The 27,577-nt window shown below is 49.5% G+C and overlaps 1 protein-coding gene across 7 annotated transcripts in view; it reads left to right on the plus strand.

Moving 5' to 3' along the window:
- The first annotated feature begins 748 nt into the window (after positions 1–748).
- Positions 749–27,577, plus strand: part of SLC8A1 (solute carrier family 8 member A1) — a 102,329-nt gene continuing 75,500 nt past the window's right edge. For 2 of the 7 annotated variants that reach the window (XM_040551837.1, XM_040551838.1), the window contains exons 1-2: positions 15,432–15,561; positions 24,902–26,737. In XM_040551837.1, coding sequence (XP_040407771.1) covers positions 24,939–26,737 — 1,799 coding nt within the window. In that variant the 5' untranslated portion in view covers positions 15,432–15,561; positions 24,902–24,938. Of the gene's footprint in view, positions 827–9,683; positions 9,816–15,431; positions 15,562–24,901; positions 26,738–27,577 lie in introns of those variants that run through there. The other 5 variants (XM_040551839.1, XM_040551833.1, XM_040551836.1 and 2 more) reach the window with 5 other exon arrangements.

A 27,577-nucleotide genomic window follows, 5' to 3' on the forward strand; every position in this document is an offset into this window, starting at 1 on the left:
CCCAATATCAGCCCTTTCCGAAACTGAAACCTAGAGAGAATGGAGGGGTGGAAAGGAGAATGAGGAGTGATTTATTCGTAAACACATCTGTGAGGAGCTTCCAAACTGCAGCTTCCACTCTTCAGTGTTTCAGGCACGTCCCACGGTGGCTACTGTAATATCAGAGGAATGCTTCCTTCTGCTACTGCTGCTAATCCGGGAGCAGTCACGTGGCTCTTCTATAATCTCTCTCTCTCCAAAAATTTGACTCTTAACCTTCCCTTGCTGCAGACATGATGTATATGCCACTGAAATGCTTCCAAGTCATAAAAGCACAAAACTCTGACCTATAAGCAAAGCAACAACAGCAACAAAAAAGATATTTCTGAGAATAAAATTATGTGAGCTTGTAGGAAAGGGAGGAGAAAAATCAGACTTGGTCATATCTATTTGCCTCCACCTAGGAATTCCTTTGGAAAAAAACAGCAAAAAGTTAATCTGGGGAGAAAAAAAGAAGAAAAAGGGGTTCTGAGGTGCAAATCAAAGAGGGGAGCCAGCAGAAAAGATCGTTATTTATTTATTTCTGCTCATTTATGTGTTGGATGAAGCTGAAAGCTGCCAGATAGCTTCTTTTCGACAGCTTGAAGTTACTGTTGGGAACAGATCCATGTATGGAAGCAAAAGCAGAAAAGCACAGATAAGCTGAGATCCAGCTATGCAAACCATCTTTAGAGACACTTAAAGGACAAGCACCCCAGCTCCTTTCTTTCTGGTAAATTTAGAGACACTATCATATGAGGGCTTTTTTCCATTCTGCTTTACCCACAACGGCTGAGACGCGGCTGGGGTAAGTGAAAATCAATTCAAGCTTTTCTTGAGAACACCTAGGTTTTTTGGTTAGAAAGGCATCCTGCGAAAACCCCGTAAATCTGGGGCTATGGGCTGGCTCTAACAGCGGCATAGCAGTCAAGCTCTCGGAGCGAGGAACATGACATATAACAGCTTTGCCGCTGGAGGGACAGAAACTTTCCAAGTGTCTGAAAGAGTCAAGAAAAAAAAAAAAAGTTGGAAAACGGGTGTTTCATTGCTCGTGACGCGGGCTTGCAGGCTGATCCATGCTGGAGCCTTGGTGCACAGAGGGGCAGGAGGGATATGTGGTGGCTCCCAGCGCCTGAGCCTTTTTGTGTCACTACTTAGAAAATTCTTAAAAATAGTCAAGGGGCTTTTCTTCTCCGGTCTGCCCTACTTTCGCTTTGAGATGTCCTGTTTGACGTGTGGCTTGAGCTGAGTGGACATCAGGAAGAGCCTGTTGTAAACGGCTGTTGTTTTTCTTGGCAGTCAGAGGCAGTTTCTCAATGTTTCTCTGCAGATTTGAGGTTGATTACATCCTGTGCGAGGATTTTTGGTATGGTTTTAACCATCGTTACAGTGTTGTGAAAGTCGACCCCAGCGAAAACAGCTGTGTGCTATTGTGAATATTTCCAAAGCGCAGAAGTAATTGCTCTCCTTCAAACTCCCAGGGAAACATGTTAGGTCTGTGAGCCGGGCATTGGCAAAAAACAAAGTATACCCTTGGCAGAAAGGTTTTCTTCACTAAAGTGTTTTGTTACACAGAACACACACGCACACATAAAAAAAAAAAAAAAAAAACTCTTTTTGTAGCCTTGGCTCCAAATTGTGTTGCTTTTGGATGGTACAGTTAAACACAAGATTTTTCTTTAAATGCTACAGAATGGCACTTGCATATCAGTTTGTGTGCTTTCAAGTGTTATAATACAGTATTCATACTCCCACTACAAAGTGCTAGGTAAAGCTTTCTCATTTTTCAGGTGGTTAATAGACTGGAAAAAACAGTAGAGCAGGTGAAGTGAAATTACACAGAAAGAACTGAACATAATATCAGGAATATGACTGAAATTGTCAGAGATTTCCAGAGATATGATGACGGATGATTGTAAAGGGAAATTACTAGACCACAAATGTCATAAGCATTTCTATTCATGAATGAAAATGCTTTCCCTTGTCATTACATAAGGCGAACATAATGGGAGCGTTTGCTTGTAACTACATGGTAGTCTGTGCATATAGCCCCTTTTCCCCCTTATTTAGCAGGCATTTCCATGGATATTCCCACAATCCTTGTTTTCACACTCACTGAGCTGCACATCTTCCCTTTGCCTGGTGTCTTCTTGTGCGGTGGAAAGGAAATACTCACAATTAGGCTGAGATTTCTCTGTGCCAGGCTAACTTTCATTTTTTATGACAAGTACATATCACTTCTCTACAGACATGCGAGTACAGAAATGGATCCTCAACTAATTGTGGCCAATAGCTTTTCAATTGCTATTGAGCCAATAGAAAATGATTTTTTTATATATATATATTTTTGCTATTACAATAAAAGGACGCTTCTGCCTTCCTTGCTTACTGGGATTGCTTCCATTTTCTGTTTGGCAGAGCTGCCCAAGTGCCTTGTAAATGACCCCTCCTTTGTGTGCCCCTCCGTGAGAATCAATATCAGGCGGGCTGTGTTATCCCTAAGGTTTATTACTCTTATCAGCACGCTAGCTGTTATTAATATTTGCTGTTGATTAGTCATGGGTATTGCTGGTATTCGTTTGGTCCTTCGTGTGAAGCTGACGGGATCTCACTCCGAGACACTAGGCACGAATATAAATAGGCAAATCGAGTGCTCGCAGTAGTATCACTACCGTGTTTTTTGCAAGCAACTAGTCACGACGAGCGCTGCAGCCTCCAAGCATCTGCCGTGAGGTCCTCCCACGCAGCGCTCCTCGCTGGAGCAAGTGGAGGAGGAAGGGGGAGCCCTCCTCTTCCTCACCATCAGGCCCAGCTCGGTGCTCGTCCTTGCAGGCCACGGGCAAGGGGAAGCTGCCTTGGCCATGAGGGCACTTGGAGTGAGCAAGGACATGCTGTCCTGGTGCCTGAGCACAGTTTCTTGTGTGAGGGGAAAAGTCATGCTTGTGGTGTGAGGTATGCCCGAGGAGAGACAGTCCTCGACATAAATCACAGAGAGGAGGGCTACAACATGAAGTCACTCGGCAAAGATTTTACAAACTGGCTCCAACCTGCAGAGATCCCAGTGTGCATTCTCCCCCCTCCAATGACTTCAACGTTTTTATGGTGATTCCTTGAAGGATGGAGTTTGGAAACCACCTCTGTCTTTTCTCTAATGAGTCAGAAGATTGGAGCAGATTCTGGGGACGCATTGACAGACTGATCCACTTCCCTGGCCAGATGCTTTTTATTGCCTTTGTTCTAAGACAAAGGGTTTATAGGCTAGCCCTGCCCATTCCCAGTCTTGACACTTGCAGACCCATTTGCCAATTCAAATCTGGTTTGCCTGAGGAACCGAGGCCTGAAAGAATGTAATGTTGCAAAAAACAGCCCACGAAAACGGGCAGCTGTCTTATTTGACGTTCTTGTTCCCAAAACACTACCTCGCTTTTCATCTTCTCTTCGTCTTCAGGATAAGGGATAATGATCAACCTGGGGAGGGTTTTGCTAGGGGACTCACAAACCCAGGCACTCCTCCAGAAGGTATGATATTTTAGGAAAATTTTGAGTTTGCAGGCTGTGAATATTGCCGTGTGTCCCCTGGCACTCGCTGCTTGCCATCTCATGCATGGCTGCACAAATCCACCCAGCATCTTTTATGCACATGTGGCCACAATCCTTTTGCATAAGAATAGAACTTCATGTGGAAAATGAGAATACCTCTACATATCTGTGCTTTAGAGAAAATGCACTGCCATTTATTTATTTATTTGTTGGTGTCACAATACTAAACCTTGAGCCATTCAGCTTCACAAGCTTTTTCCTCTTTGTAAAACTTTGGTATAAAATAGCTGACTGCACAGTATGAAGAGATGAGTAAATCCCCCTCAGCTGGTCTAAATCCAGCTGTCCATTTTGGTCACTTAGAGACATGAACTACTCCTCACTTTCCATCCCATGACATGAGTTGCCCTTAATGTCTTTAAGTGACACTGAGCTTTCAGGTACTCAGGATCTCACCAGCAAACTGAGCCATAGTGTTACATGTGTGGATGAAGGATAACACCTGGTAAAAAAAACTGCATTTCTACGTCCTCCCCTGCTACCCGAAGTTTTGGCTGAGGTTAAGGCTTCTGGGGTCAGAGTTTTTCCATCTAAGATGCACAGGTGAATTTTTCTAGAGAAAGAGGTGGGAGAACTCTCAGTTAAAAGGAAGGAAAAGCCAGAAGAAACCATGCACAGACACCTGCATGGTGGAAGGGCTTTGCCTAGAGGTGGTGAGGTCACGCACGTTGGAGAGGACCTTGCTGTCACCCAGCATTTAATCCTATGAACAGAGGGAGGTTTCATTATCGCCCCCTCTCATCCTCTGATCTTCCATGTACTGCTATGGTAGGAGGCAGCAAAATGACAGCTTTACGCAGTGCTGGTGTTTTCTGCCAATTTACAAGCAAATCAGGCAATTTATGAGTTGACATTCATTTTTGAATTCATTCTTTAAGGAACTCAGTATTTTTCTGGCAACGCATGGGGGAAAAAACATGGCAAAACAATGCAGTAAGTCTGGAGGTCTTCAAAACTCAGTTTATTCTTATCTAGGGCTCCAACCATTGCTGTGATCTAATCACAATTGTATTCTTATTGCATAGGGTCACTGCAGGGCAAAGCAGAAGTTGTTTTGGTTTCCATACTTTAACATATTTGGATTTCTTTTGCATTTAATGCTCAACTTCCTCCTGAGTTTGGGATGTTTGCTTTTAGGATCTTTCCCAAATCCCTGGAATGCTGAACTCTGACACTGCTAACATGAAGTGCAGGTTTCAGTTTCCGATGTCTCTAGCTGGGCCTTTTCCAAACGTGTGAGCAGAGAAGAGCCGCGCGTTGCACTCCAGAAAACTCCACGTGTTTCCTTCAGCAGAAAGGTGGGCAGAGGTAGGAGGGAGACACTCACAGAACTGGGATTCCAGAAAATACCTGGATTTCAGGAAAGGTACAGTGTGAAGACATGTGCCCCTCACTTAACAGTGATTAATGGCTCGTCTGTGAATACCCAAAGAAGACAAACACTCCAGAGCTTCTTCTGCCAAAGAGTGCTGTTTGGGTATAGACTTTTTCCACACTTGACTGGAGGCTTCAGTGCTTGGGTTGTTTTAATCCCCATGGGAATATGTTATACCAAACGAGGTGTAAAGCCTTTTTCCTGCCCCCCAGTCTCCCAGTGCTTTCAAGCCCTTCATCCTGTTCAGGATGAGTTTCATCAGAGGTTTTGTCCCTGGGATCTTTCCCAGGTTGTCCTGCAGACCGCAGCATGCCCTGGAGGTTGCAGACTAATCCCATATGACACCAGCACACACCATTTCCTGCTCTCTCGGAGAGTTGTCCTTCCTTTCACTGGAACATCGACTTGGCTTGTTTTTCTTTTCCTCTTACATAAGCAGAAGCGGGGAGCTGGAGGAAAATGTGAAAATGGAAAAATAACGACATGCATTAAGTACAGGAATGTGTCCTGCACAGCTACTGCTGCCTTTCTGTCCCCACCACCAAGGCTTACTTGAGTCCCTCTTGGAAACCTTTGCACATCAGATGCTCCCATTTTGCTTTCTTCTCTACTTTGGGGTGTACTGGATACCCTTCTTCTGCAACATGACTGGACTGGGGTCGTGGTGTCATCTTTGTCAGCTAGATAGATCCCTGCAGCAATGCCCAGGGCGAGAAAGGGCACTGCTGCCTTCCTGGGCTGCCTGTAGAGCCCTCAACCCAATGGCAGGTGGGCTTGGATCTTCCAATGAAACCCACCTGAAAGCGCTCCTCCAGGCAGTGAGGTCCCCCAGGCTGCAGGGAGATCTGACAGACACCAAGTTTGGTCTGAGAGATCCAACAAGCATTAGGAAGCAAGGGGCAGGGCAGGGGCCTGGTGGAGGTGATACAGGGGGCTGAGCCACCATGTTTCAAGCAGGAGCTTAGGGTGTCAGGCCTCGGGCAGAGGCCTGCATGATTTCTGAAGCAGCCAAAAGGATGTGGTTGGCCATCTGAGGCAGCTCTGGCCACTCTCAGCTTTCTGCACAGGCCTAGGGTTTGACGGACCACTCTTATCTCTTGCCCTGCAACCTCTTCACCCTTCCAAGTCAGCGTGCTTTGATGCCTGTGTCCAAAATTAGCAACCCACAGCAAGGTTTGGGCTTTAGACGGGGAACACAAGGCCCATCCCTCTGGAACAGCCTGCTCCCATGCCGACTGCCAGCACCAGCGATCGCCATATCCACACACTGGAACAAGAAAGCAAAAGAAAGGTGACATCTCCTCTCCTGGTGTCTAATTCACAGCCTATTGCTTTGGCTGCAGTTTGGTAAGCGTGACATTAAAAATGCCCAGCATTTTCCCTTTGGCTTACAGAACGGCTCCAAGCAGAGGCCTTGTGCTTCTGCATTGGATGCGGCAATAAACATTTAGATTTGCTGCTAGTGCGCTGGGGCTGCCAACATGTACACAGCAAAAGTAAAACCCTTCCTGTGGCCGCAGACCACAACATGCTAGCGATCCGTGGTATTATCCTGTTATTTAGTGAGTCATTGTCGCTGCTGAGAAATACACACAGTCAAATAAGTTGCTAACAATAACACTGGATGTGAGAGACAAGTGTTTGTTTTACTCTGGCGTAACTTATTCCATATGGTCCTTTAAAGCATGTTAAATGTTAAGTCACTTCGGCCCGCCAAATATTATTCTAAGATGACCTCCTGGATTTAGCCAGCTCTTCAGAGCATAGCTATTTGAAGCGAGGCTCCAAAAGCATCTCTTGTCAAGGGTGAATGCCCAATTCAGGAGCAAGACAGATGTTCTGGATTGCCCCATCTTGAGCTGGATAAGTAGGTCTTCATTCCTACCGACTGTCCATAATAACCATGTTTACTGCTGCTCTGCTGCCTGCTGTGAGAGCTTTCAGATGTCAGCCATGTGTTATACTGATGTTCTAGCACACGGCAGAAACCCCACCCTGACTAAGGGGTTAATATAGGTTTAACTTCCAGAATTTACCTCCCTTTTATGTCTTTCAAAATTGCAGCTGAGCCAAGTCTTTGTGGAAACATTCTAGCTGGCCTTCCAAATCTTCTTGGTAGTGTCAATTCATGCTGTAAAAAGACAGATATACAGCTGTGAAAGATGTTCTCCTTGAACTTTCTGGCTATTTTACCCGAGATTTAGCACCAAAAAAAAAGAGCCCCAGCACCACAGCAGACTCTTGCATGATGTCCTGTGCTTCTGTTGCTGCTGCATTCTGTGCTTGACCTAGTCCACAGCACAGCTTGGAAAGCAAATGGATTTTAAAAGTTTCTCTCATTTTGAAAGAGAGAACCACTGGTTGTGGAAAATAGATGCTCCAAGAAACAACATTTCCTTATCAAAGAAGAAAAAGCCTTTTACTGTCTGTCAGCGAAAATATGCTTAGCGGGCAATGACATATCTGTTCAGCAAACAACCTTTGAGTAAGATTCAGGACAAGTCATGAGTACTTCATAATATGAATCAACGCCTTTCTAGACACTTGAGAGTCTCCATTTTAAAACCTCAAAGACCCACCTGAGGATCCATAATTTGGTCACAGTCCTTGCATTTTCAGAGGCTGGGACAAACCTGTCTGGATGTGCACCTTGTTCCACGTGTGCCTGGTGGATGAAAATGCCTGAAGGTGTACCTCCGTGGTGGGGCACTAGAAAACCTTTGGACCTTGCAGATTAAGGGGGTACCTCGTTTAAATCTTTGTACTTTAAAAATAGCCAAGCAGGCTATTTTTAAGTGTGTTTTGATGCACAAACCTAGAGGAATGCTACAAAACAGGACAAGTTTGTAAGCATTTAGAGCTGTGCCACTACTCGTGTTTGCTAGTCATTTTCTGTCCCTGTTGATAAAAACATACCCGACTTTAACATTCTTCCCATTGAAACAGACAGTGAGATTATCTTGAAATGTGCCTTGATGTATGCGGCCTACGGAAACTTACAGAACAAGACAAGCTTCACGGCTCCAACCTTAATAAAGCTGATGTTTCAGTGCCACAACTATGCACTGGGCTGAACAACAGCGCCTGCCCAAGAGGTCCTGCGTATGGTACTTGCTTTATTTTATGTTCTGTTTTTGTCCCTTCTATTCCTCCCAGGTCCTGCTTCTTTACCAAGTTTATCTCCTTCCAGACAAGCCATCCACCCATATTTACACTTGCCTTGCTGGCCCCAGGTTTGCTAGCTGTATACACTTAGTTCTTACTCACCATATGGTTGCCTTGGTAATTTCTACTTCGGCCAGCAATTAAGCTAGTCCCCTGCTTTCCTTATATCCAGTGTTTCTCTTTTCTGCCATTTTTCATGCTGCTATCTGGTTAGGATTGTAACTGTCCAGGGATAGGCAGCTACATATATATTACTCCTCTTTTTGTTGTCAGCAGGGTCTGGTGGCTTCTGCCACCATTTCATTGCGATGCATCTTAGGTAGCCTTAAGTTAGGGTTAGTCACCTGCATGGATGTCACTTTGTCCTTGCTCTGGGGAATGTTCTGGTGCTGCAGTTTGGGCAGGGGCAGGCCATTTGTGTGCATTCCTCAGCTTTTAGCTGGCAGTGGGACAGGACAGAGATTGAAGGATTTGAGAAGGACCACTGTGGCCAGACAAATGTTCCCAACACAAGCCTTCCTGCACAACCAGCTCCTGAGAGCATCTGGATAAGCTTCAAGATGTCTGTGTGCACACAAAAGGCTATCAGAAGAGGTTGCTAAGTGAGTTAATGACACACGTCTCCTGCTTGTTCACCTGTCAAACATACCTTTCTGATGAAATGATGCTGGGAGCAGGGCCACTGACACTCGATCTGGAAAGAGGTTTGCTCATCCAGGTCTTAAAACCTTCCCGTGACTTCTCCCTCTCTGCAGACAATCCAGCTGGCTACACCATTACTCTTGTGGCTAAAAAACCTACCCTCATGTCAAACTTCAGGCTCCCTGGCTGTTGTTTAACCTCTTGACTTCTTATCTTATTGACAGTAGGAGCGGGAGACATCTATTCCTCCGGCTTTATGAGGATATGTCTTCTCTTGACGTAATAGTCTGAGTTCTTGCAATGTTTCCTTTTGGATCAGGTCTTCTAGATCTCTCACTTCTCTTATTTCTTCCCACTGGTGGCTCTGCAGCTGCTGCCCACCTTCCTGATGCCACTGCTCATATAAATACAGCTGTTAACTCTGGAGTCTACTGATGGCAAGTAAAATGCCAGACACTGTTAACAGCCCTGGCACAAATACCAGAAATAGCACACTGGTGTCTTGAAGGTGGCAGCATCCAGAAGCTATCTTAGTGTGTGTGATGCACGTGGAAGGGAGCTAAACAAAGGAGGAAAGCCCTAGTGGGGCAGGAGGTGCAGCAGCAGCTAGGGTTCAGAGCCGGGGCACGTGTGAATCCCGAGGTCCCTGCTCTGTTCTCCTCCCTGGTATCCAGCCTGCACATGCACAAGCGCCGCAGCAGCCTGTGTTCCTGGACTGACAGCTACGTACAGGAAACTGTCTCACTCGCTGAAGAGATGGGGAGCACTCGCAGGAGAGCAAGAGTTCATCTGAGTAAGCAGAAACACAGAGGGAAGAAGTCGGGGCTTGCACAATCTGAGTTAGGAAACATCTGCACGCATGCGCACGTTCACACACACACACCCCCCCCCGTGTCCCTCCTGCGCTCACAAACTCGGGAGCACAGCCTCACAACCCAGGCCGCTTTGCCAGGAGCACGGCTCCCCACATGAGCAGGAGATTTTCGCAAGAGACCTGGGGGTTTCTGACCAAGAGGTGGGTGGCAAAGTACCAGCTTGTGTTGTGTTAAGGCACCGTGCAATCTGGAAAGCCGTGCAGAAGCCATTGGGCTCTGAACAGCTTTGGAAGAGGCCGGGTTTGAAACTCCAGGTGGGGAACAGGGCTGGCACGTGACAACATGGGGGATTTGAACGGAGAACACAGCCTCACAAACAGTGTGGTTTCATTTCTCCAAAGTCCCAGCCTCATCCCCACCCCGAAAACAAAACAAAACAAAATAAAACAAAACAACAACAACAAAAAAAAAACCACAGCCATTAGGTTATCTGTAAGCTAAATCTGCTCTTCTTCTCTTTCTCCCCTCTTTGTTTGAGACGAGGCAGGGCTGAGGCAGAGGAAGGCAGAGTTGGAGCAGCAAAGAGGAAAGGAAGATTTCAGGCCACCCTGCCAGCACAGCACTGGTTAGAGCCCCTTAAAGGGAAGACCAGCTAGCTTCCCTTTAAGAGAAGTCATTTCACATCCTTTTGTCTAATGGGCTTGGTTTTTGCAAGGTGCTCCAGCTGCTTTCTCAGCTCGGAATATATAAATAAAATATAAATAAGGTGCTCCGACGCAGCTGAGGTCAGTCCCTTCTTGCTTTTAATGAAAAGGTCTCTTCTCCCTGGAGCACCCAGCCTGGCTCAGGGCTGGCAGGCAGATGGTGCAGAGGAGGCCAAATTACCTTCATGACCAGGGGCCACAGCCAGAGCCATGCTCTACGTCTGATTTACCCCTGGTCGCCCGCTGATGGCCATGGGAACATGGCATTAAAATCAAATGAGGGATGTGGCCTCGAGTGACACTGGAGGTGCCGAGGAAACATCATACTGTCTTCAGCTGGCAATGCACAGTTTTCCAGGTCTTGCCACATCACCATGGTATTTGTGCTTTGTTTTTTTCTTCGAGTCCCAGCTCCTAGAGGCACAGGGTTACATGCCAATATTTCATCTCTCTCATTATTTTTTTTAAGTCCCTTCTGGTTACCAAGTAAACTGGAAAACATGAAAACCCTAGGTTTCGAAAACAGAAGGCAAACCCAGAGAACACACCATTCGGTTACATTTTAATTCTGGTTTTGTTTTACTGGGGGGAGAGGAGAGTTTTTTTTTTCTTGTTGCTCAGCCAGGTTCTCTCCTGGCCAGGGCAGGCTTGGGATGGCTGTGAAAAGAGCTGGTGCTTCAACCAGGGAGTGCTCGTGCCTGCCCCATTTTAGTGGTGTCCCAGAGCTGGCACACTGCTGCTCCAGGGCCTCTTGTAGGATGCTCTTCTGGAGGCAGCTGAGTCCCCAGGCTGTTGCTTTCACTGGGAAATTTATTTCAATTAATTGACCTTGCATCTGCATTTTTAGTTCCTGTATTCTGCAGTTTTGTAACAGCTAAAGTTTTTTTTATTTTTTTATTTTTGGTGGGAAAAGATGTTAAGGGACAGGCAGTCAAGCAGGGGACATCTGGTCCTTCGTTTTCCAGTGACTCAGGCTAGGAGGCGGTTTTGGCCTGTGGAACAGGGACAGGAGTGAAATGTTGGTGCTGCTGAGACAAATGACAGCTGCCAGAAGGCTTTTGAGTTTCTACTCAAAGGAGAAGTGAGATTCTGGGGCTGCATTCAAAGTGTGTGTCTTGTTTTGCTCACTAGACGTTTGCAAAATACTTGCAGCCCTCCCCGTTCCCAGGCTCCCTAAATCCAACCCCAGACCCTACAGCTAGTTCTGCTTTCCCGTGCAAAGACCTTCTTTGGTCTGCCACACATCAGCCCTTCCTCCAGGAAAAAGCTCTCCCCAGCTGTTGAGTGCTCTGCCTACCGATGGGTGCTCTGGATTTATTTAAACCTCTGTGAAACATGGAGTAGAGCAAGTACTCAGGGGAAAGCTTGCGAGTGGCACAAGCAGAGTTTCTCAAGTTACCTCTTCAGGCTCCCGGAGCATCGCATGAGAGCAAACCATAAGCTGCCAATTTTTTCACAGACTTACCCAAACGCCCTCACTGAATATTGCCTTCTCCCTGGGTCTTAGCACTCAGTTTTCCAGGGGTAGAAGACACCTTCGACATCTAAGCCCTCTGCCTGGCCAATGGACCACTGCTGCGTGTTCAGAGCTCCCCAGGATCATCAGACCTCAGACTACCAGATACAGTGAAAGAGCTGGAGAGCTTAAAGAGAAATATAAGATGTACAGCACAGAGCTGCCCTTCCTACTCACCGCCGTGTCCCACGCTGCCCCTCACATTTCTAAGTGCCTGATTTATCCTCCAACCAGCAAAGGCTGGTGTGAAGGTGACAGTGAAAGTGAATGATCGGACTGCTGGAAACTATGTTTAGGAATATCTTTTTTTGGAAATACAACTCGCAGGGATCTCCAGGTCCCTGCCAAGAACATGCAGAGGGGAGCCAGCGAAGGTTCAGCGGGCGCGCGCTCAGGACTGCTGCAGCGAGGAGCGGTGACAGATGGATAGCAAGCCAGAGGTGGCATCCCATCTGCTCCTGCAGGATCTCCCTGGCATCTCCTGAGGGACTCAAGGAAAGCAAGGACGGAAATGACTAAGCACTAACTGACGAGGGCTCGCTGGTTATCCTCCAGCATTATCCGTACCCACAAAAGCTGGAGCACTGAGGGGATGCTCCAGATAAGGCCAAGAAAGAGTGGTGGGACAGATGATCCTGCTGTGTTTGGGCCGAAGGCTGCCCTTTCCCTGGCCACTCATCTCTTTTACAGGGAATTTAAGGCAGGAATTTCTCACACAAGAAATATCTAGGGGGTTGTGACCCACTCCTCTAAAGCATGCAGGAGTTCACACATCTTCACAAAGTACTGAGCAGAGAACTGGCCTGCACCATTCTGTCCTGTAGGCTCTGCAGCCCACTAACTCCTTTATTTGCAGGGAGGGATTGTCTTTCTGCTCTGCGTATGTAGACAATACCCAGAAACCTCCGCCAGCGACTGCAGAGAGATGCAGGCTGCTGTCGGAAAGAGCTGTGGGTGTGCATGAATGAATGAATGAATGAACCATTCGTTAGCACCAGCATGAGAAGCTCCATGATTTTGTGACTGCAATTAGTGGTTGTAAGTGTGTTTGCAATGGTAGGTGTTCACTTGCATGGCTGCAAAGAGAGACAGGGAAGGAAAGGGAGATACTCCCTGAGTTAGACTCTTTCTTTCACAGCCCAGCTCCAACTTTCACTTGGGGACTTTGAAAAACAAAGGTCTGAATGTGCCTGGAAAGATGTGTGTGAGGGTCTACAGAGTGGGGGGACATCTTCTGCCAGCCTCTCGGCCTCACATCCCTCCTAATCAAGAACTTTCCTAGCAGATGAAGGCAGCTCTGCAGTACGGGTGGGATAACACCACATCTCCTTTCACCTTTTCTGTCCCATATGGTTAAAGCTGGGCAATACAAGGTGTGTGTGGGGGGGGGATTGCATGGGCTTTCAAGCACCACCACGAATGCTGACAGACTTTGGTTTTCTTCAGCCCCTGTTCCACAGATGTCCCAAAACAACCTTAGGCCAGAGCAGCCTTCCCGAGGGTCTGGGCAGGAGGCACTGGGAGAGAGGAGCGTGCCCGGGGGCAGGCAGGGAGAGGCGGGCTGGGGAAGTGCCTGGCTTTTCGGGGAGCATCTCACCAGCTAGCAGAGCTAGCATCCTGGTGCTCCCGAGGAGTTGTGCGCCGTGATCAGCGAAAGAGCTGGGAAGTAGGTCAGCAACACAACCGAGAGAAACGGGGAGCTTTAGGGAGAGCTTCACGGCTGACAGCTAATTAAAATCTGAGCTGCACTGCTTACCGTTGCAGCGATTAGATTTCAGCGTGTGGGGCAAGGAGCATCGTCAGGGATTGTGTTTGCTGCGAGCGAGCTGGTTTCCTTGTGCAGCGCCCTGCGTCCCGCAGCCACTGCCAAACCAAGCACCAGGGAGACACAGCCAGGTCCGGAGCCAGGTCTGGTGCCCCGTTTAGTTGTGCTCCCTCTACATCAGTCACCCTGGTGGGAGAATCAAGTCCCATCCGATTACCACGCGTGGCCAGATGCAACTGTGTTCTTCCCCTGAAGAGTTTAAAAGCGGTGAGGCTGACAGTCAGAGTTAGCTATTGGACACAAAAAAGTGTCTTCTCTAAGCCAAGTGATTTGGAAATTATGTTCACCCAGCGTGTAGGCAATAAGCTTTTAAAGTGAGACCAGAACTACATACCGATCGCAGCTGTAACGCTAATAACAGCTAGCTGGCTTGCTGGTTCGTCACCTCATCACAAAGAGCTTTAAAAAAGGGTGTTGTGATGTTATCCGTGTCCGACACCAGATCCCAACCAAAGAAATGTAGTTTCCCATCCCTGCTGGAAGAAAATGGTGATGCGGAAATGTCACCCTCCCCACCAGAAAAGAATGAAATAAAAAATTAAAAAAAAAAAAAAAAAGAAAGAAAAGCACAAATGAAGTCCACAAACAAGCCGGTGGTGGCATAAATTACAGGTGGACTAGATGAGGGGGAGAAGGGGTAGGACGGGGCAGGAGCTGCAGTAGTGGCTCTGCTTCTCCTGGGTTCGTGTTGCACCTGAGCAGGAGGGCCACGCAGGGTCGCCGGGTACTTGAGGCTACCAGTGCAGGGGTTATTAGCTTTGGTCCTATTTTAAGTTCCTAAACCCACAGTTTTGCCTGGAGGGTGAGACAACGGGTTCATCTGCTCCTTGCTGGAGCCAGCGGAGGGTGGAGGAGCCGCTCAGGCGCGGCGGCAGGGGAATTGCCCACAGGAAGGGCGCTTGGGCCAACCTGAGGTGCACCAAGTCCATCTCTGCTGGGCTGTCTGGGGCTGCTGGCTTCCCGCGGGGCCTCCCAAACCCACTGACCCTCCTGTGGGGACAGGAGGCTCAGAGGGTTCAGGGGCTGGCCTGGAGGTGGCCAGAAACAGGTCTCGGGAGGATGCTAAACGATCTATATGCCCCTTGCCTGTCACCCTACAGCCCCACGGCACCCACTGCCCTCTGCAAACACCATGATGCTGGGGATGCGGGGGGGGGCTGAACCCCAAACTAGGGCCCTTTGGGACACCCCAAGCCTGCTGCCTCCCCACAGCAGCAATGGGGACAACACGGACACCCCTGGCACCATCCTTCCTGGGGATTCCTAACCCAGGGCTGGGGGAAGAGGAGGGCGTACAGGGGGGCAGCGCCTGCCAGCAGCTCCCTCTGTCCTGCAGGGCGCAAATAGGACCGGGCTCGCCCCGGGAGGCTGCAGGGGGCAGGATCGGGACCCGGGGTCAAGCGGGGCAGGGCTGGGGGCTGCCCAAGGCAGGGCGGGCAGGGCGGCCGGGGGTGGGTCCGCAGCCAGCCCAGCCTTTCAAAGTCCCTCGCTCCGAGGAGGAAATCGGGAAATATTTCCAGCAGCAGCAGCAGCAGCAGCAGGAGGAGGAGGAGGAGGAGGAGGAGGAGGAGGAGGAGGAGGAGGAGGAGGAGGGCCGGCGGTTTTCTCCCAGCCCCCGGAGGGATGCGGAGGGAGAGGAGGCTGCCTGCGGGGCGGGCTGGCTGAGCGCATCCCGGGGGCTGTGCGTGTGTGCGCTCCCTCCATCCCTCCCTCCCTCCCTTCATCCTCCCTCCCTCCCTCCCTTCCTCCTCCTCCTCCTCCTCCCGCCCGCCCTCCCGCCGCCGCAGCCGCGCACCGGGGCTCCGCCACCCCGCGCCCCGCCGCGATGCCCCGCCGCTGCTGAACCGGCTCCGGCTGCTGCCCCCCCTCCCCCTTCTTCCCTTCCCCAAACCCCCCGACAGGTAGGTCCGCGACCCCCCGGCCCTCGCCCTGCCCGCCCCGGCATCGGGGGGGGCTGTATGGGGGGGTCCCCGGTACCGGGATGGGGGGAGGCGGGATGGGGATGGGGAGCCGCTGGGGGATGCTGCTGTGTCCCCCCCCTCCCCGGCCCGGGAATGCTTTTTGCAAGCCAGCCGCGGTACCTTTAGGCGAGGCGACTGGGGCTCGCCTCCCTCCCCCGCCGGCCAGTCGCGACATGTCGCGACGGGAGGCGCGCCTGCAGGGAGAGGGGTGCCTCCCCTCGCCCCGAGGGTCGAGCGTGTGGGAGCGGGGAGGGGGCTGGAGAGAGCCGCCCCCCCCCCTCCGGGGGTCTTACGGGCATCTTCCCCCGGGGGGAGCCGTGCCTCCGCCCGGCGGGGCTGGCGGTGCCTGCAGCTGGGCTGCCTTGCCTCCAGCCCCGGGGGGTTCTGCCTTGAAACGGGCGCCGAGGTGAGTGGTCAGAGGCACCTGCAGCCACGCCGAAATCCCCGTTTTCCTCCCCGAGCGGCTGTGCCTTCCGAAGGGCTGGCGTTCAGCAGCGCTCATCACGTAGGCTTTGTCTAGGTGGAAGCATGGCTGGGGCTCTTCCGTCATCGCGAGTTTAATTCTTTCATCGTAGCCTTGTTGCTTCCCTCCCCGCCGAGCCGTGCCAAGCGCTCCGCTCTGTCTCCGGGGCGAAAAGCGAGCGGCCGAGACGCTGGAGAAATGCAGCAGGCACTAGGGAGAGGACCCGAGCCTGGAAAGGAAAGCCGTAGTAAAACCACAAGGTCACAGGCGTGTGGGTGCGAGTGGCTGATTTCAGGGCTCCTCTTGCTGGCGCTCCGCTTGAAGCCGTTCCTCCCGTCCCAGGTGCTGGAAAACTGGGAGTCAGGCGATGGAAGTGGGGGCCGAGGGAGGCTAGGGTCCTCTGGGTGCTCTTCCAGTGGTGTTCTCGTGCTCTTTCTCACCGCCCCGAAGAGAAGAGGTGTGCTTTTGTTCAGAAAGGGGAAGCAGGGATGCTCGCACGTTGGTGTGGTGATGGCAGCCGGGAGAAAACAGCTGTGCTGCGTGGCTGGGGCAGTGGGCATCACCAAAGAGGGGCAGCTGTGCTCGCTTGGGTGCATCTGATACATGTCTCCTCGCCTTTTCCTTCCAGCTGGTTCTTCAAGAGCAGCTTTGCCCCTTTTCCAGCATTTAAACCCAACAGGGGCACAGCCAAGCATTTCTAGAGCCAGAACCCACCAGTCAAGCCATGAACCCCCCCAGCATCTCCCCAGGAAAGTTGAATCCTCTCATACCCACCAGCTCTGTTTCTCTGGAAGCATAAACAACTCCAAAGCCAATGCTGGGGAGCTGGGGAGCTCAAAGCTTCCCCTGAACCAGGGTTTGCATTCAAGATGTTTGAGGATGCACTCACTCTTTATCCTCGCATCCCTGAATGCCAACATCAAATAGCAGTGATAAGCCAAGGAAATTTTGCCTGCTTCTTCTTACCCAACTCTCAGTGAGCTTTTTGAGGTCTTTGGTTGTAAATTGCTCCTGAGATGTCTGATCTGGGTCTGCCTAGGCTGCAGCAGGTTTGCTCTCTTGGCACTGCTGTACCCAGCACGGCATGGACTTGGCTCGTGTCCTTGCTCTCAGGAGTCCTCACAGCACCGTGATGATGCCACATGGGCACATGCATTTCTTTTACTGTCCGGACCTTTCTTTGGGGGTGTGCTGCTCTGCTCAGGAGTGTCAGGGTTGCAATTTCCTGGCATCGTACCTAGGACAGAAGTTGGTTTTCTGTTCTGTTGCTGGGGCCATACAGTCCTGCTGTCTTCTGGGGGAAAAGTCCCTGTTCAGCATCCTAATGAATCTCACGCCTTGTAATAAAGCCCAGTGTCCTCCAAGGTACAGGCATCTCTGGAGGACCAACCCATTCCTCTTGGACAACACAAATGGTGTGTGATACGGGCACTGTGGGTGACCTGGAGCGGCCCACGTGCTGGATGCCATGATCCACACGTGTTCCTAGCTCACGGATATCCTGGCTGTGCCTGGGTCTGCAGCGGGGTGCTCGGGGTGCTGTCAGGACTATGGCATCCCACATGGGCTGAGCTCCTGCCCAGTACATGAATGGTATCTCTCCAGCTCTTTTCAGGAAGCCTGTAGGGACTTGGCTTTCTCCACTATCTCTACCCCTCTGGCAAGTTTAGCTGAAATTGGGGGGAGAGGGGGGGTGAACAGACAGGCAGACATGGAAAGTGTGATTTCATATGCCTGGCTTCCTAAGGAAACCTGGCTACAAATAGAAGTGAGATTTGCTGCTGTGAAGAGCTGCTGGGGAGCCGCAGGAGGTCGATGAGGTGGGGGTTGGAGGGGTGGTTAACCCTGCTCTGGAGGCAGGTGGCCCAGGCCCTGCATGCCCGGGGGCTCAAATTGTCTTTCCTGAGATCTGGCAGTCTAAAATCCATGTGTCTGCTCGGCTCCGGTGTCCAGCTCCCTCTAGAGTCAGCGGTGCGATCCTCTGGGTGATGACCACCCTCCACCAGACCGGGCTGGACACCCAGCTGAGGGATGGAGACATCCAGCTGATGGATGGAGCGTGCCACGGTGGCCTCCAGCCCAGATTAAGCTGCCCCAGCCCTTTCCCCATGCACATGCCCAGGGACATCTCCCACCTCTCCATCCCTGGATGGGCGTGGGGAGGTGGGGAAGGGGGGAGCTCTGCTATCTTGAAGCCTTCTGCTCCTTCCCCCCATAGAGCCCAGGAGCACATCCCACCACGCAGGTGACCACCTCAGAGCTACCAGCCCAGGGGACAAACAGGCACAGGCAGGCAGAGAGGAGAGCAAGCCCTGTTCTACAGAAGCCCTAGGATCTGGGCAAATGCTTCCTTCCCAGCCTACCTGGGAGCGCAAGGTTTGTTAGCGATGTTTTATCCTCCCAACAGTCATTTTACAGAGAAATTGGATGCTTCTCAATAAAGACAAAACCAAAAAAAAAACAGGTGGTAGGGATAGAGAAATGATCTGGAGACAGCAGCAACAAGGAGGAGAGATGTTAAAAAAAATACAGCGCAAAGAATTAAGAATTAAGAATTTCTCCCTTGCTTCTCGTTTCCTGGCATTTTCATCTCTGAGCTCGTGTATCGCAGAGAAAAGAGACAACTTGCCGCTCAGCCTTGATGCATTAAAAGGCAAAGCTGGAGTCTCCCTGAAAAAAAAACCTAAAAAATATTCCAAGCTCAATCTCTACAAGCTGCCCCCAAATTCAACCAATCTGGCTGAAATTTTTTATGGGGGCTGATTTATTTTCTCTATTTATCTGTTTATTTTGGAAAGTTGCTGGGGAGATTGTGGGAGGGGATTGGATGCTGCATGCAAGAGATAGATAGGATACTTGGAAAAATCAGTTGCGGACTGATAATTATTCTAACTTTTTAATGTCCTTTACAGAAAACAGTGTGGCCTGGTGTGTATTTTACTCGATTGGCTTCATGGAGGGCTCATGCCTCTGACTATATTTGGAAAGGTTTTGATGGGTTTTGTACTGATGCAATCAGGATGCTGACGGCCTGGAAATCATTTTCCTGATGTGGAGATCCAGAGGGTCATGGGCAGGGGATGCCAACAGTTTCGGAGTGACAGAGCTGGGTGGAAGGAAGAAGGAGCAGGGCTGTGAGCCAAGGGCTTTCCAAGCTGCCTTTAAAGTGCCATCGCACTCCGCAGCCCTGCGTGGCAACGTGGCTTTTGGACACCTCAGCTTTCCTCCATGGATCCAGAAGTCCAGCCAGCGTGGCGTTCATCTCTTTCTCTTGCTGTCATGGGTAAAAATGACAGCTTGGCAGGAGCTACTTTTTACCAAAGTTGCGCCACGGGGCAGTGACCAGATCAGGGCTGTTGGCATCCTCTTTGTGTCCCTCAGCTGCAGGAAGCTGCACCTAGGCTCTTGGCTGATTTCCTGACTGTTGGTCAGAGACCAGTTGATTTGTTGGGGCTTTTTTTTTTTTTTTTTTTTTTTCCTACAGTCATCACGTCTTTTCCCAGCGCACGGTTTGCTCAAGCCGTCCTGCTGTGAGGCAGATTGCTGCTTTCAACAAGGCGCAGGTGTACAGGCTCCAGCATGGCCGGGAAGGGTCAGAAGGAGGTAGAGAGGTGTTAGCCTTCTGGAGACAGGGCTTTGGGTACAAGTACACTCGTGCAGACGAGGCATGCAAAGCTTTCTGCAGGAAAACTGCTCGCATTTAACTCTTAGGTGCTGCTCTCCTTCAAGAGAACCTGGGAAAGGGGTGCAGAGATTTGGAGAGCTCAGGTCTCAGAGGATGCAGCTCCCACCTTCCGCACACCGGTGACACAACCATGGGGACACTCTCCCATACAGGCTGGCAGTAAATTCACCGTAACAATGCTTAATGTAGAGCTGATGTCGTAGTGGGGTAGGCACAGCCGGGTGGCTGTGGTGGCGGCTGTGACAGTGTGAAGGCTGCTGTGTTACAGCTGCTCTGTGTTGCAGAGTGCTTGCTGTCAAGTGATGGAAAGATAATTCCCCACAGAAAGTCTCTCTTTTTGCGTGGCCACTCCTTCCTCGTGAGCCCAACCTTTCCTGCCCAAGCCCTGTAATGAAGGCAGCCAGCCTAGAGGTGGTTTTCAGCGCTCTGAACAGCAATGCTGCTACCAGCCTGTTGCAAACGGCTGCGAACTTCATCACACAAAGGTGCAGAAAAGCAGCAGGAAGGGTCTAAAAGTGGATACGGCCCGGGTGCCATGCCCAGATGGGAGTGGGACTTTTGGGAGGCTGCTGCAAAGGAAAAGCTGTGTGTTGCTGAAGCGCGGAGCAGCTTTCAGGCTGGCTTTGCTCGCAGCACGCAGCCAGCCTGGAGGAGAGCTCCTTCAGCCTGGAGGAGCTCGTGGCAGAGCAGAGGCTAAAAGGCTGCTCTCTCCCCATCTGGCAGCTCCGGAACTGGGGTCCAGAGCACGAGCTGGCAGCAGGAGCTCTCTCCTACCAGCTTGTAAAGCCCAGGACTAGGGGAAAACCTCAAGCTCCCTTCTCCAGACAGAAGGCAAACATCTCTGCAACCCTCTTAGCCTTGCTGCAGGCAAGAACTGGGGTTTTACAGCACTGAAGGCTAGAGAAAGGCTGGCCAAACGTCCCTTGGCTGGGGTCTGGATCTAAACTGAGCTTGCCTCAAAGGGACCATGCAGCCCCTTGCAGGCTTTCTCTTGTGACTGCAAAAGCAGCTGCTGGCACTTTGGGGAGCTTCTGGGAAGTGAGCTGGGGGCTGGCTCTGCTGGCTAGCTCCAGCTCTACCTGAAAGCCTCCAGGCAGCCAGATCCGGGGGAAAAAATGAGCTTTGGATCTGCCCTGTGTTGTAGGGTTGATGCTTACAGGCAGGGCTGTGCTGATCCAGGGTGGTAGCTTGCAGTTCGTCACCACACGTGTACAGCCAGCTCGTGCGTTTGCTTTTCTTGTTGATGGCCTGGCTGGGAAATGCAATTGAGACACCTTAATGAAAAGCTAACAAAGTTGGCTTTGAAGGGAAGGCTGGCATTCTGGTAGCCTTGCTTCTCGTTAGAGAATAATATGAATGATTTGTCTGGGAATATTCCTACTGCTGGGTTTGCAGCAGCCTGCTGACCATGGGCTGAGACCCCATGCAAATGCCAAGCAAGAGTGTCTCCAGGGACCAAGTTGTTTATTTTGGACTGTGCAAATAAAGAAACACTGCTAATTTTACAGCAGCTGCTTCTCAGAGAGATTTGGAGTGTCAGGCTCTGGTTGTGTATGCATAGCCAGCGTGTTGTGACCAAGCATTTTCTAACCCTCCATAATTCCTGAGCCTGCTGCTAATAACGCTGATTATGAATTGGTTCCACTAGGAAGGGTGGGGGGTACCCGAATTTTTTTGATGACCACACTGCAGAATGTTGGAGAAAGTCCAACATAGGGTTGCTGGATGCTATGGCCACTCAAAGAAGGTTGCCTGCACATTGCCAAGGCTGGTGTGTTTTTCCTTATTAAGCTCCAGCCCTTCTCCACCCATCTGGGCTCTCCAGAAAAGCTCCACGTCTCTTTTCTCCTGCTGTCTCAGGGAAAAATGTTGTTTGTACATGGAGAGCTGCATGGAAAGGCCAGAAAGATGGATTGCTCAGATGCAAGCCTCTAGGCCTTTGTTCCTCCTGTTTAACGAAATATGGGACTTGATTAAAATATATATATATTTGTGTTAGAATGTTTGAAAGGGAAGAACATGGCAAATAAAGTTCAAGTGACTTATTAATCTGATTTAGTGAGTAGTTTTTTTTCTGGCTGAGACTTCCAGTGCTCAAATCCTTTTAAGACTGCAGAGTTGGTCCAAAGTATGATGAGACTCTTCTATTCTTTATGACCTAAATCAGTGACCCAAAGCATAATATTTTCTCTAGAACCATCTGTTTTCTCCTCTTGCCAAGGGGATTTCACAATGCCTGGTTGCTCTGAATAATTGTACATGTGCGAGGATATGACTTGCCACAGGGAGAAAATTAACTGAACAAGGGCAGGTGGATGCTTTGAGTTTTCTGTTGATTGAAACTACTACCCTTTAGAAAGAGAGGGTGAAAAACCACCGAGCTGAGTAATATTTTATGCCCACACTAAATTTTTCTTAAGCCTACATATTTTTGAAATTAATTAATTAATTAAATGCTTAGGAGTTATCTGGGATAAATAGAGTAGATACCAAGCCAGCTTGTGTTTTGACAGCCCCTTTATCAAACTTCTCCAAGAGTTGGTTTGAAGCAGAGTGAAACACAGTCGGGATTACAGATGTTGGGTGACTAATTAATGTTTCGGCTAAACTTCAATGACCATAAACGCACATCTGTTTCAACTTAGCTATCTGCAAAATGGCATACAAGGTACTCTTCTTTGTAAACACCATGTTTTCATTTATTTTAACTTAAGATCTGTAAGCAATGACTAGAGCCTTCATTCTGGGAAGCAGAAGGTGTCTAGGGACTGTGACTTGGGGAGCAATGTTTGGGGTTTCTGACTCCAGCAGCAAGAGCTTCCTGTAGCATTAGCAGGATTTCCAATGCGAAAAATTCCTGTATTCTAAATTGAGTTTCATACAGGAGACACGCTTTTTCTTGTTCATCTTATCTGTTCTTATCACCCAGCTCTCTGAATTGCTCACTTCCTGCTCGGTGTATCTTTTGCCTTACTTAATTAGAAAATTGGGAGGGGGCTGCGGCACAGAACAACAATTCCCAGTGAGGAGATGCCATTTACATATAACTGTCTTAATATATTTTCAGTATTATTCTTCTCTCCCAATAATCCCACTGCAGCATTCTTCAATAAAAGCAAATCGAGCGGAGGGCGTTCATCCATCGTTACAACATCTCTTTAAGGAGTAGATCCCGTAACGTGGGTGCAAGATGGTACTCGCTCCTTCAGACACTTCTTCCTTTGCACACAGCCTGTCCCTGCATAACGAGCCCCTGCCCTGATGAGGAGGGGTGATTTCTGCATCATAAGGAGAGGGGCGGTGTGATCAGGCGCTCCTTTTCGAGGAGGCGTTGGTGTGTCCCTGTTGGAGGGTAAATGCTTCTCCCTGGGAACGACTGGCTGTACGCTTGCAGTCAGCAGTGCTGGCTGTGTAGCAAGCCTGGTTCCCTGCTGTGCTGAGAAACAAGACCTCTTTGAGAAGGAAGAGGGAAGGTGAGCTTTGCCATCCCGCTGGGGTCACATCTAAGCACAGGTGACAGCTGGGACGCTGTCACTGGATGCAGCCTTTAGCACAGATGGGCTGGTCTGCAGCTCCAAGCGTGTGCAGACAAGCATCTGGCACTAAGGGACAGTCATGGCACTGAGGGACAGGGCTTAGTGATGGGACTCCATAGGTCAGGCTGGTGGCTGAACTTGATGATCCTGAAGGCCATTTCCAATCCAGATGATTCTGTGATCTCTTGGGCCTGGCGCTGTGTTTACTGGAGAGCAGGCAGATGGCAAATGGTGGGGCAAGACCTTCCAGGTATTACAGAGATGTTGCCTCTGCTTCCTGCTCATGTCCTTATCTCTGGCATGGACCTGAGAATATTACCCCTCCCTTAAAAGCTGATATGTTTCATGACTAGGCTCTTCTTGGTTTTGTTTCTGGGGTGTTTTTTTCTTTTTACGAGCAAAACCTGTTCAGCCTTCTGTAGGCTTCAGCAAGGTAAAGGTATCAATATGCTCGTTTTCCTCTCTTCATAGAAATGTTTTTAAGTACTATGTGATTAAATTAACTTGGAATGGAGAAATGTAGTATGGCAAAGGCTCTCCTTGAGGAGAAAATATAGCTTTAATAACTAGGAATCTGGCTTTTATTGCCTAGTAAAATTGGGAATTTAATACTGAGCATGCTCAGGTTTTTGCACTAAGCATCTCTATGTAATTTAAGGCATCTGCTCTGTAGGTTTATGCACTGTTAACTAACTGCAAACCTCTTTAACAGCTCCCTGACACTGCTGGAAAATCCTGAGGCAGGACAAGGGCAAGTACTGCTGTCATGCCTGATGACTGATGTTGTAAATGGAGTGAGAAAGGCCCTTGCAGGGGGAGCCAGCAAAGCTGACCTAGTGGGAAAAGAGCGTAGGGACAGGCTTCCTCTCAAAGCATGCCAAGAGAGCCATGCTTGGATGCATATGGGGTTCTTTCCAGTTTTGGGAAGGTGCAAAGTGATGCGCTGTGGAAGAAATGGCTCCAAAATCATTAATTAAAGACTGCCCTTCTGGTGCGCCATATGACCGAGGTACCATTAAGAGCATGGTTTTGCCAAGGCTTGAGCTTGCTTTGTGCAGATATGGAGTAGATGCTAGGGAAGGACTGTGAGCAAGAAAAGGCTATAAAATATGTCCTTTACAGCGAACAAAAATATTCCAAAAAATGATCACAGGATAGTAGATTCCCCTGTCCCCTCCTGCTCTTACCCTGAATTCCAATGCGTGAGTGCTCAATCATTTTGAAATGTGAAACACTTCTGCCAGCCGTGAAGCAAAATAACGGGTTTTAATTAGATGAGAAACAAGAAAACACAACTGAAGATAAAAACTTTCAGCAACGAGAGAGAAAATGGCATTAAACATCCGTGTAGCTGAAAGGGGTAGGTGCTAGCCCACTGGTAGCATCTGATTCAGTCCTTGCTCAGATAGCTGAACTAAAGATTTGTACGTGGAAAGCTGCAGTGGTCATAACACGGTTAGGGCTCACTAGATGGGTCTTCTTGAGTAACAGGGTAATTTGATTATACATTTGGGAAAGGTGGGAAATAAATTGGATGGAAAGGAAGATCTGTTGTCTCTGGCCAGCCTCAGTGCATCTTTCCTTTTTTCTCTGCAGGTTGAGGACATTTGGGACCTGCTTGGTGGAAACGGCCATGTCGCAAGCAACTCACCCACCCACCTTTCTGGTGAATTTCCAACTCCTGAGCATTGTGGTGGTGCTGCTCGTCCATGCAGATGGCATATATGCAGAAAGCCCCAGTGAAGTGCCTGCGAACAAGTCTGAGGAGTGCACGGGCTCGTACATCTGCAAAAAGGGTGTGATTTTACCAATATGGGAACCACAAGACCCCTCGTTCGGTGACAAAATAGCTCGGGCAACAGTGTATTTTGTAGCGATGGTGTACATGTTCCTGGGAGTATCCATCATAGCTGACCGCTTCATGTCCTCCATCGAAGTCATTACATCCCAAGAGCGGGAAATAACCATCAAGAAGCCCAACGGCGAGACCAGCAAAACCACAGTGAGGATCTGGAATGAGACCGTTTCCAACCTCACATTGATGGCCTTGGGCTCATCCGCTCCCGAGATCCTTCTGTCCGTTATCGAAGTGTGTGGTCACGGCTTCACAGCAGGGGACTTGGGGCCAAGCACAATTGTTGGAAGTGCTGCGTTTAACATGTTTGTCATCATTGCAATCTGTGTTTATGTTGTTCCTGATGGAGAGATAAGGAAGATCAAGCACTTGCGAGTGTTTTTTGTTACAGCGGCCTGGAGCATCTTTGCCTACACTTGGCTTTATATTATTTTATCTGTGTCTTCTCCTGGTGTTGTGGAGGTTTGGGAAGGCTTGCTCACCTTCTTCTTCTTCCCTATCTGTGTGGTGTTTGCCTGGATAGCTGACAGGAGACTTTTATTTTACAAGTATGTATACAAGAAATATCGAGCTGGCAAGCAGAGAGGTATGATTATTGAGCATGAGGGTGACCGGCCCTCCTCCAAAGCTGATATTGAGATGGACGGAAAGGTTGCTAATTCTCACGTGGAGAACTTTTTGGATGGGACACTGGTGTTGGAGGTGGATGAAAAAGACCAGGATGATGAGGAAGCCAGGAGAGAAATGGCTCGGATCCTGAAGGAGCTGAAACAAAAACACCCTGACAAAGAAATTGAGCAGCTTATAGAATTGGCCAACTACCAGGTCCTAAGTCAGCAGCAGAAGAGCAGGGCCTTTTACCGCATCCAGGCCACTCGGCTCATGACAGGAGCTGGCAACATCTTGAAGAGACATGCTGCAGACCAGGCCCGCAAAGCCGTCAGCATGCATGAGGTCAACAGTGAGGTGGCAGAAAACGATCCCATCAGCAAGCTCTACTTTGAGCAGGGTACCTACCAGTGTCTGGAGAACTGTGGCACTGTTGCCCTGACCATCATTCGCCGGGGCGGCGACTTGACGAACACGGTGTACGTTGACTTCCGGACAGAGGATGGGACGGCCAATGCTGGCTCTGACTATGAATTCACTGAAGGGACAGTGGTCTTCAAGCCTGGAGAGACCCAGAAGGAGATCCGTGTTGGCATAATCGATGATGACATATTCGAGGAGGATGAGAATTTCCTGGTCCATCTCAGCAATGTCCGTGTGAGCACTGAGACCTCAGATGAGGGCATTCTTGAGGCCACTCGTGTCTCAACGCTTGCCTGCCTGGGCTCACCATCTACTGCCACTGTCACCATCTTTGACGATGACCATGCTGGCATCTTCACCTTTGAGGAACCAGTAACACATGTCAGCGAGAGTGTGGGGACCATGGAAGTGAAAGTGTTGCGAACCTCCGGCGCGCGAGGAAATGTTATTGTGCCCTATAAAACCATTGAAGGCTCAGCCAAAGGTGGAGGAGAGGACTTTGAAGACACCTGCGGGGAGCTGGAGTTCCAGAACGATGAGATAGTGTAAGTGAAGGTTTCATTTGTTACTTACAGTCTGTCATTCTCCTGAAATTAAATGCACGTGGCTACCAGAGCTGCACTGGAGGTGTGTGGGTGCCAGTGAGTTGCAGCAAGCTGTGAATGGTCTTGCGTGCTTTAGGGAGCCTGAAATGCTGTGTTCCTGCCTTGCTAGCACATCAGACAGTGGCAGCTGCTCGGGGGCACTCCACCCTTCCAGCAGCAGGGAGATGGAACTGGTTTGTGAGGCCAGCCTCCCACCTTCTACCCACGAGCCGAGCAGATCTCCGTAGTCTTGGCTCTACAGCATAGGAGAGAACACTACTGAACTCTGTTACCTCCATCCCCAGGCAGTCACCTGTCTAAATCAAGTGTGTGAATTGTGGTAACCACTTCCCTTTGACTGAGCTCACTTGGGACTGGAACACAGTTTGTTCCACTGATACTTGCTTTCAGATGGCTTTGGAGAAAGCCACCTCTTCCTTCTCCTTTTCTGAGGGCCTCGGTGACTGTCTAATGCATGCCCTGAAAAACTGTTGTCATGTAGAGAAGTTTCATGGTTAGAATGCAACTGGAGCCATGTCTGTCTGTTTGCAATTAAAAAAATAATAATAATAAAAAAAAAGGAACCTGAAAGCTGGTGGAGGCTAGTCCTTAGTATTGCTAGGCAGCAGGTGGAAAAACTGTGCTGTATCCTTGTTTATCACATTATATGGAGAATGTCAATCAGCCCAGTAAATCACAGTTGAAAACATCTACACTTGGCTATGTTTTAAATATATTTTCTTGCCCAGTTGTGGCTCTGGGAGAGAAACAGCTGGGACTTGCGTTGCTCCAGCCTCAGGC

This window comes from Cygnus olor, chromosome 3 (genome assembly GCF_009769625.2).
Source record: "Cygnus olor isolate bCygOlo1 chromosome 3, bCygOlo1.pri.v2, whole genome shotgun sequence".
In the NCBI taxonomy this organism is placed as follows: domain Eukaryota; kingdom Metazoa; phylum Chordata; class Aves; order Anseriformes; family Anatidae; genus Cygnus; species Cygnus olor.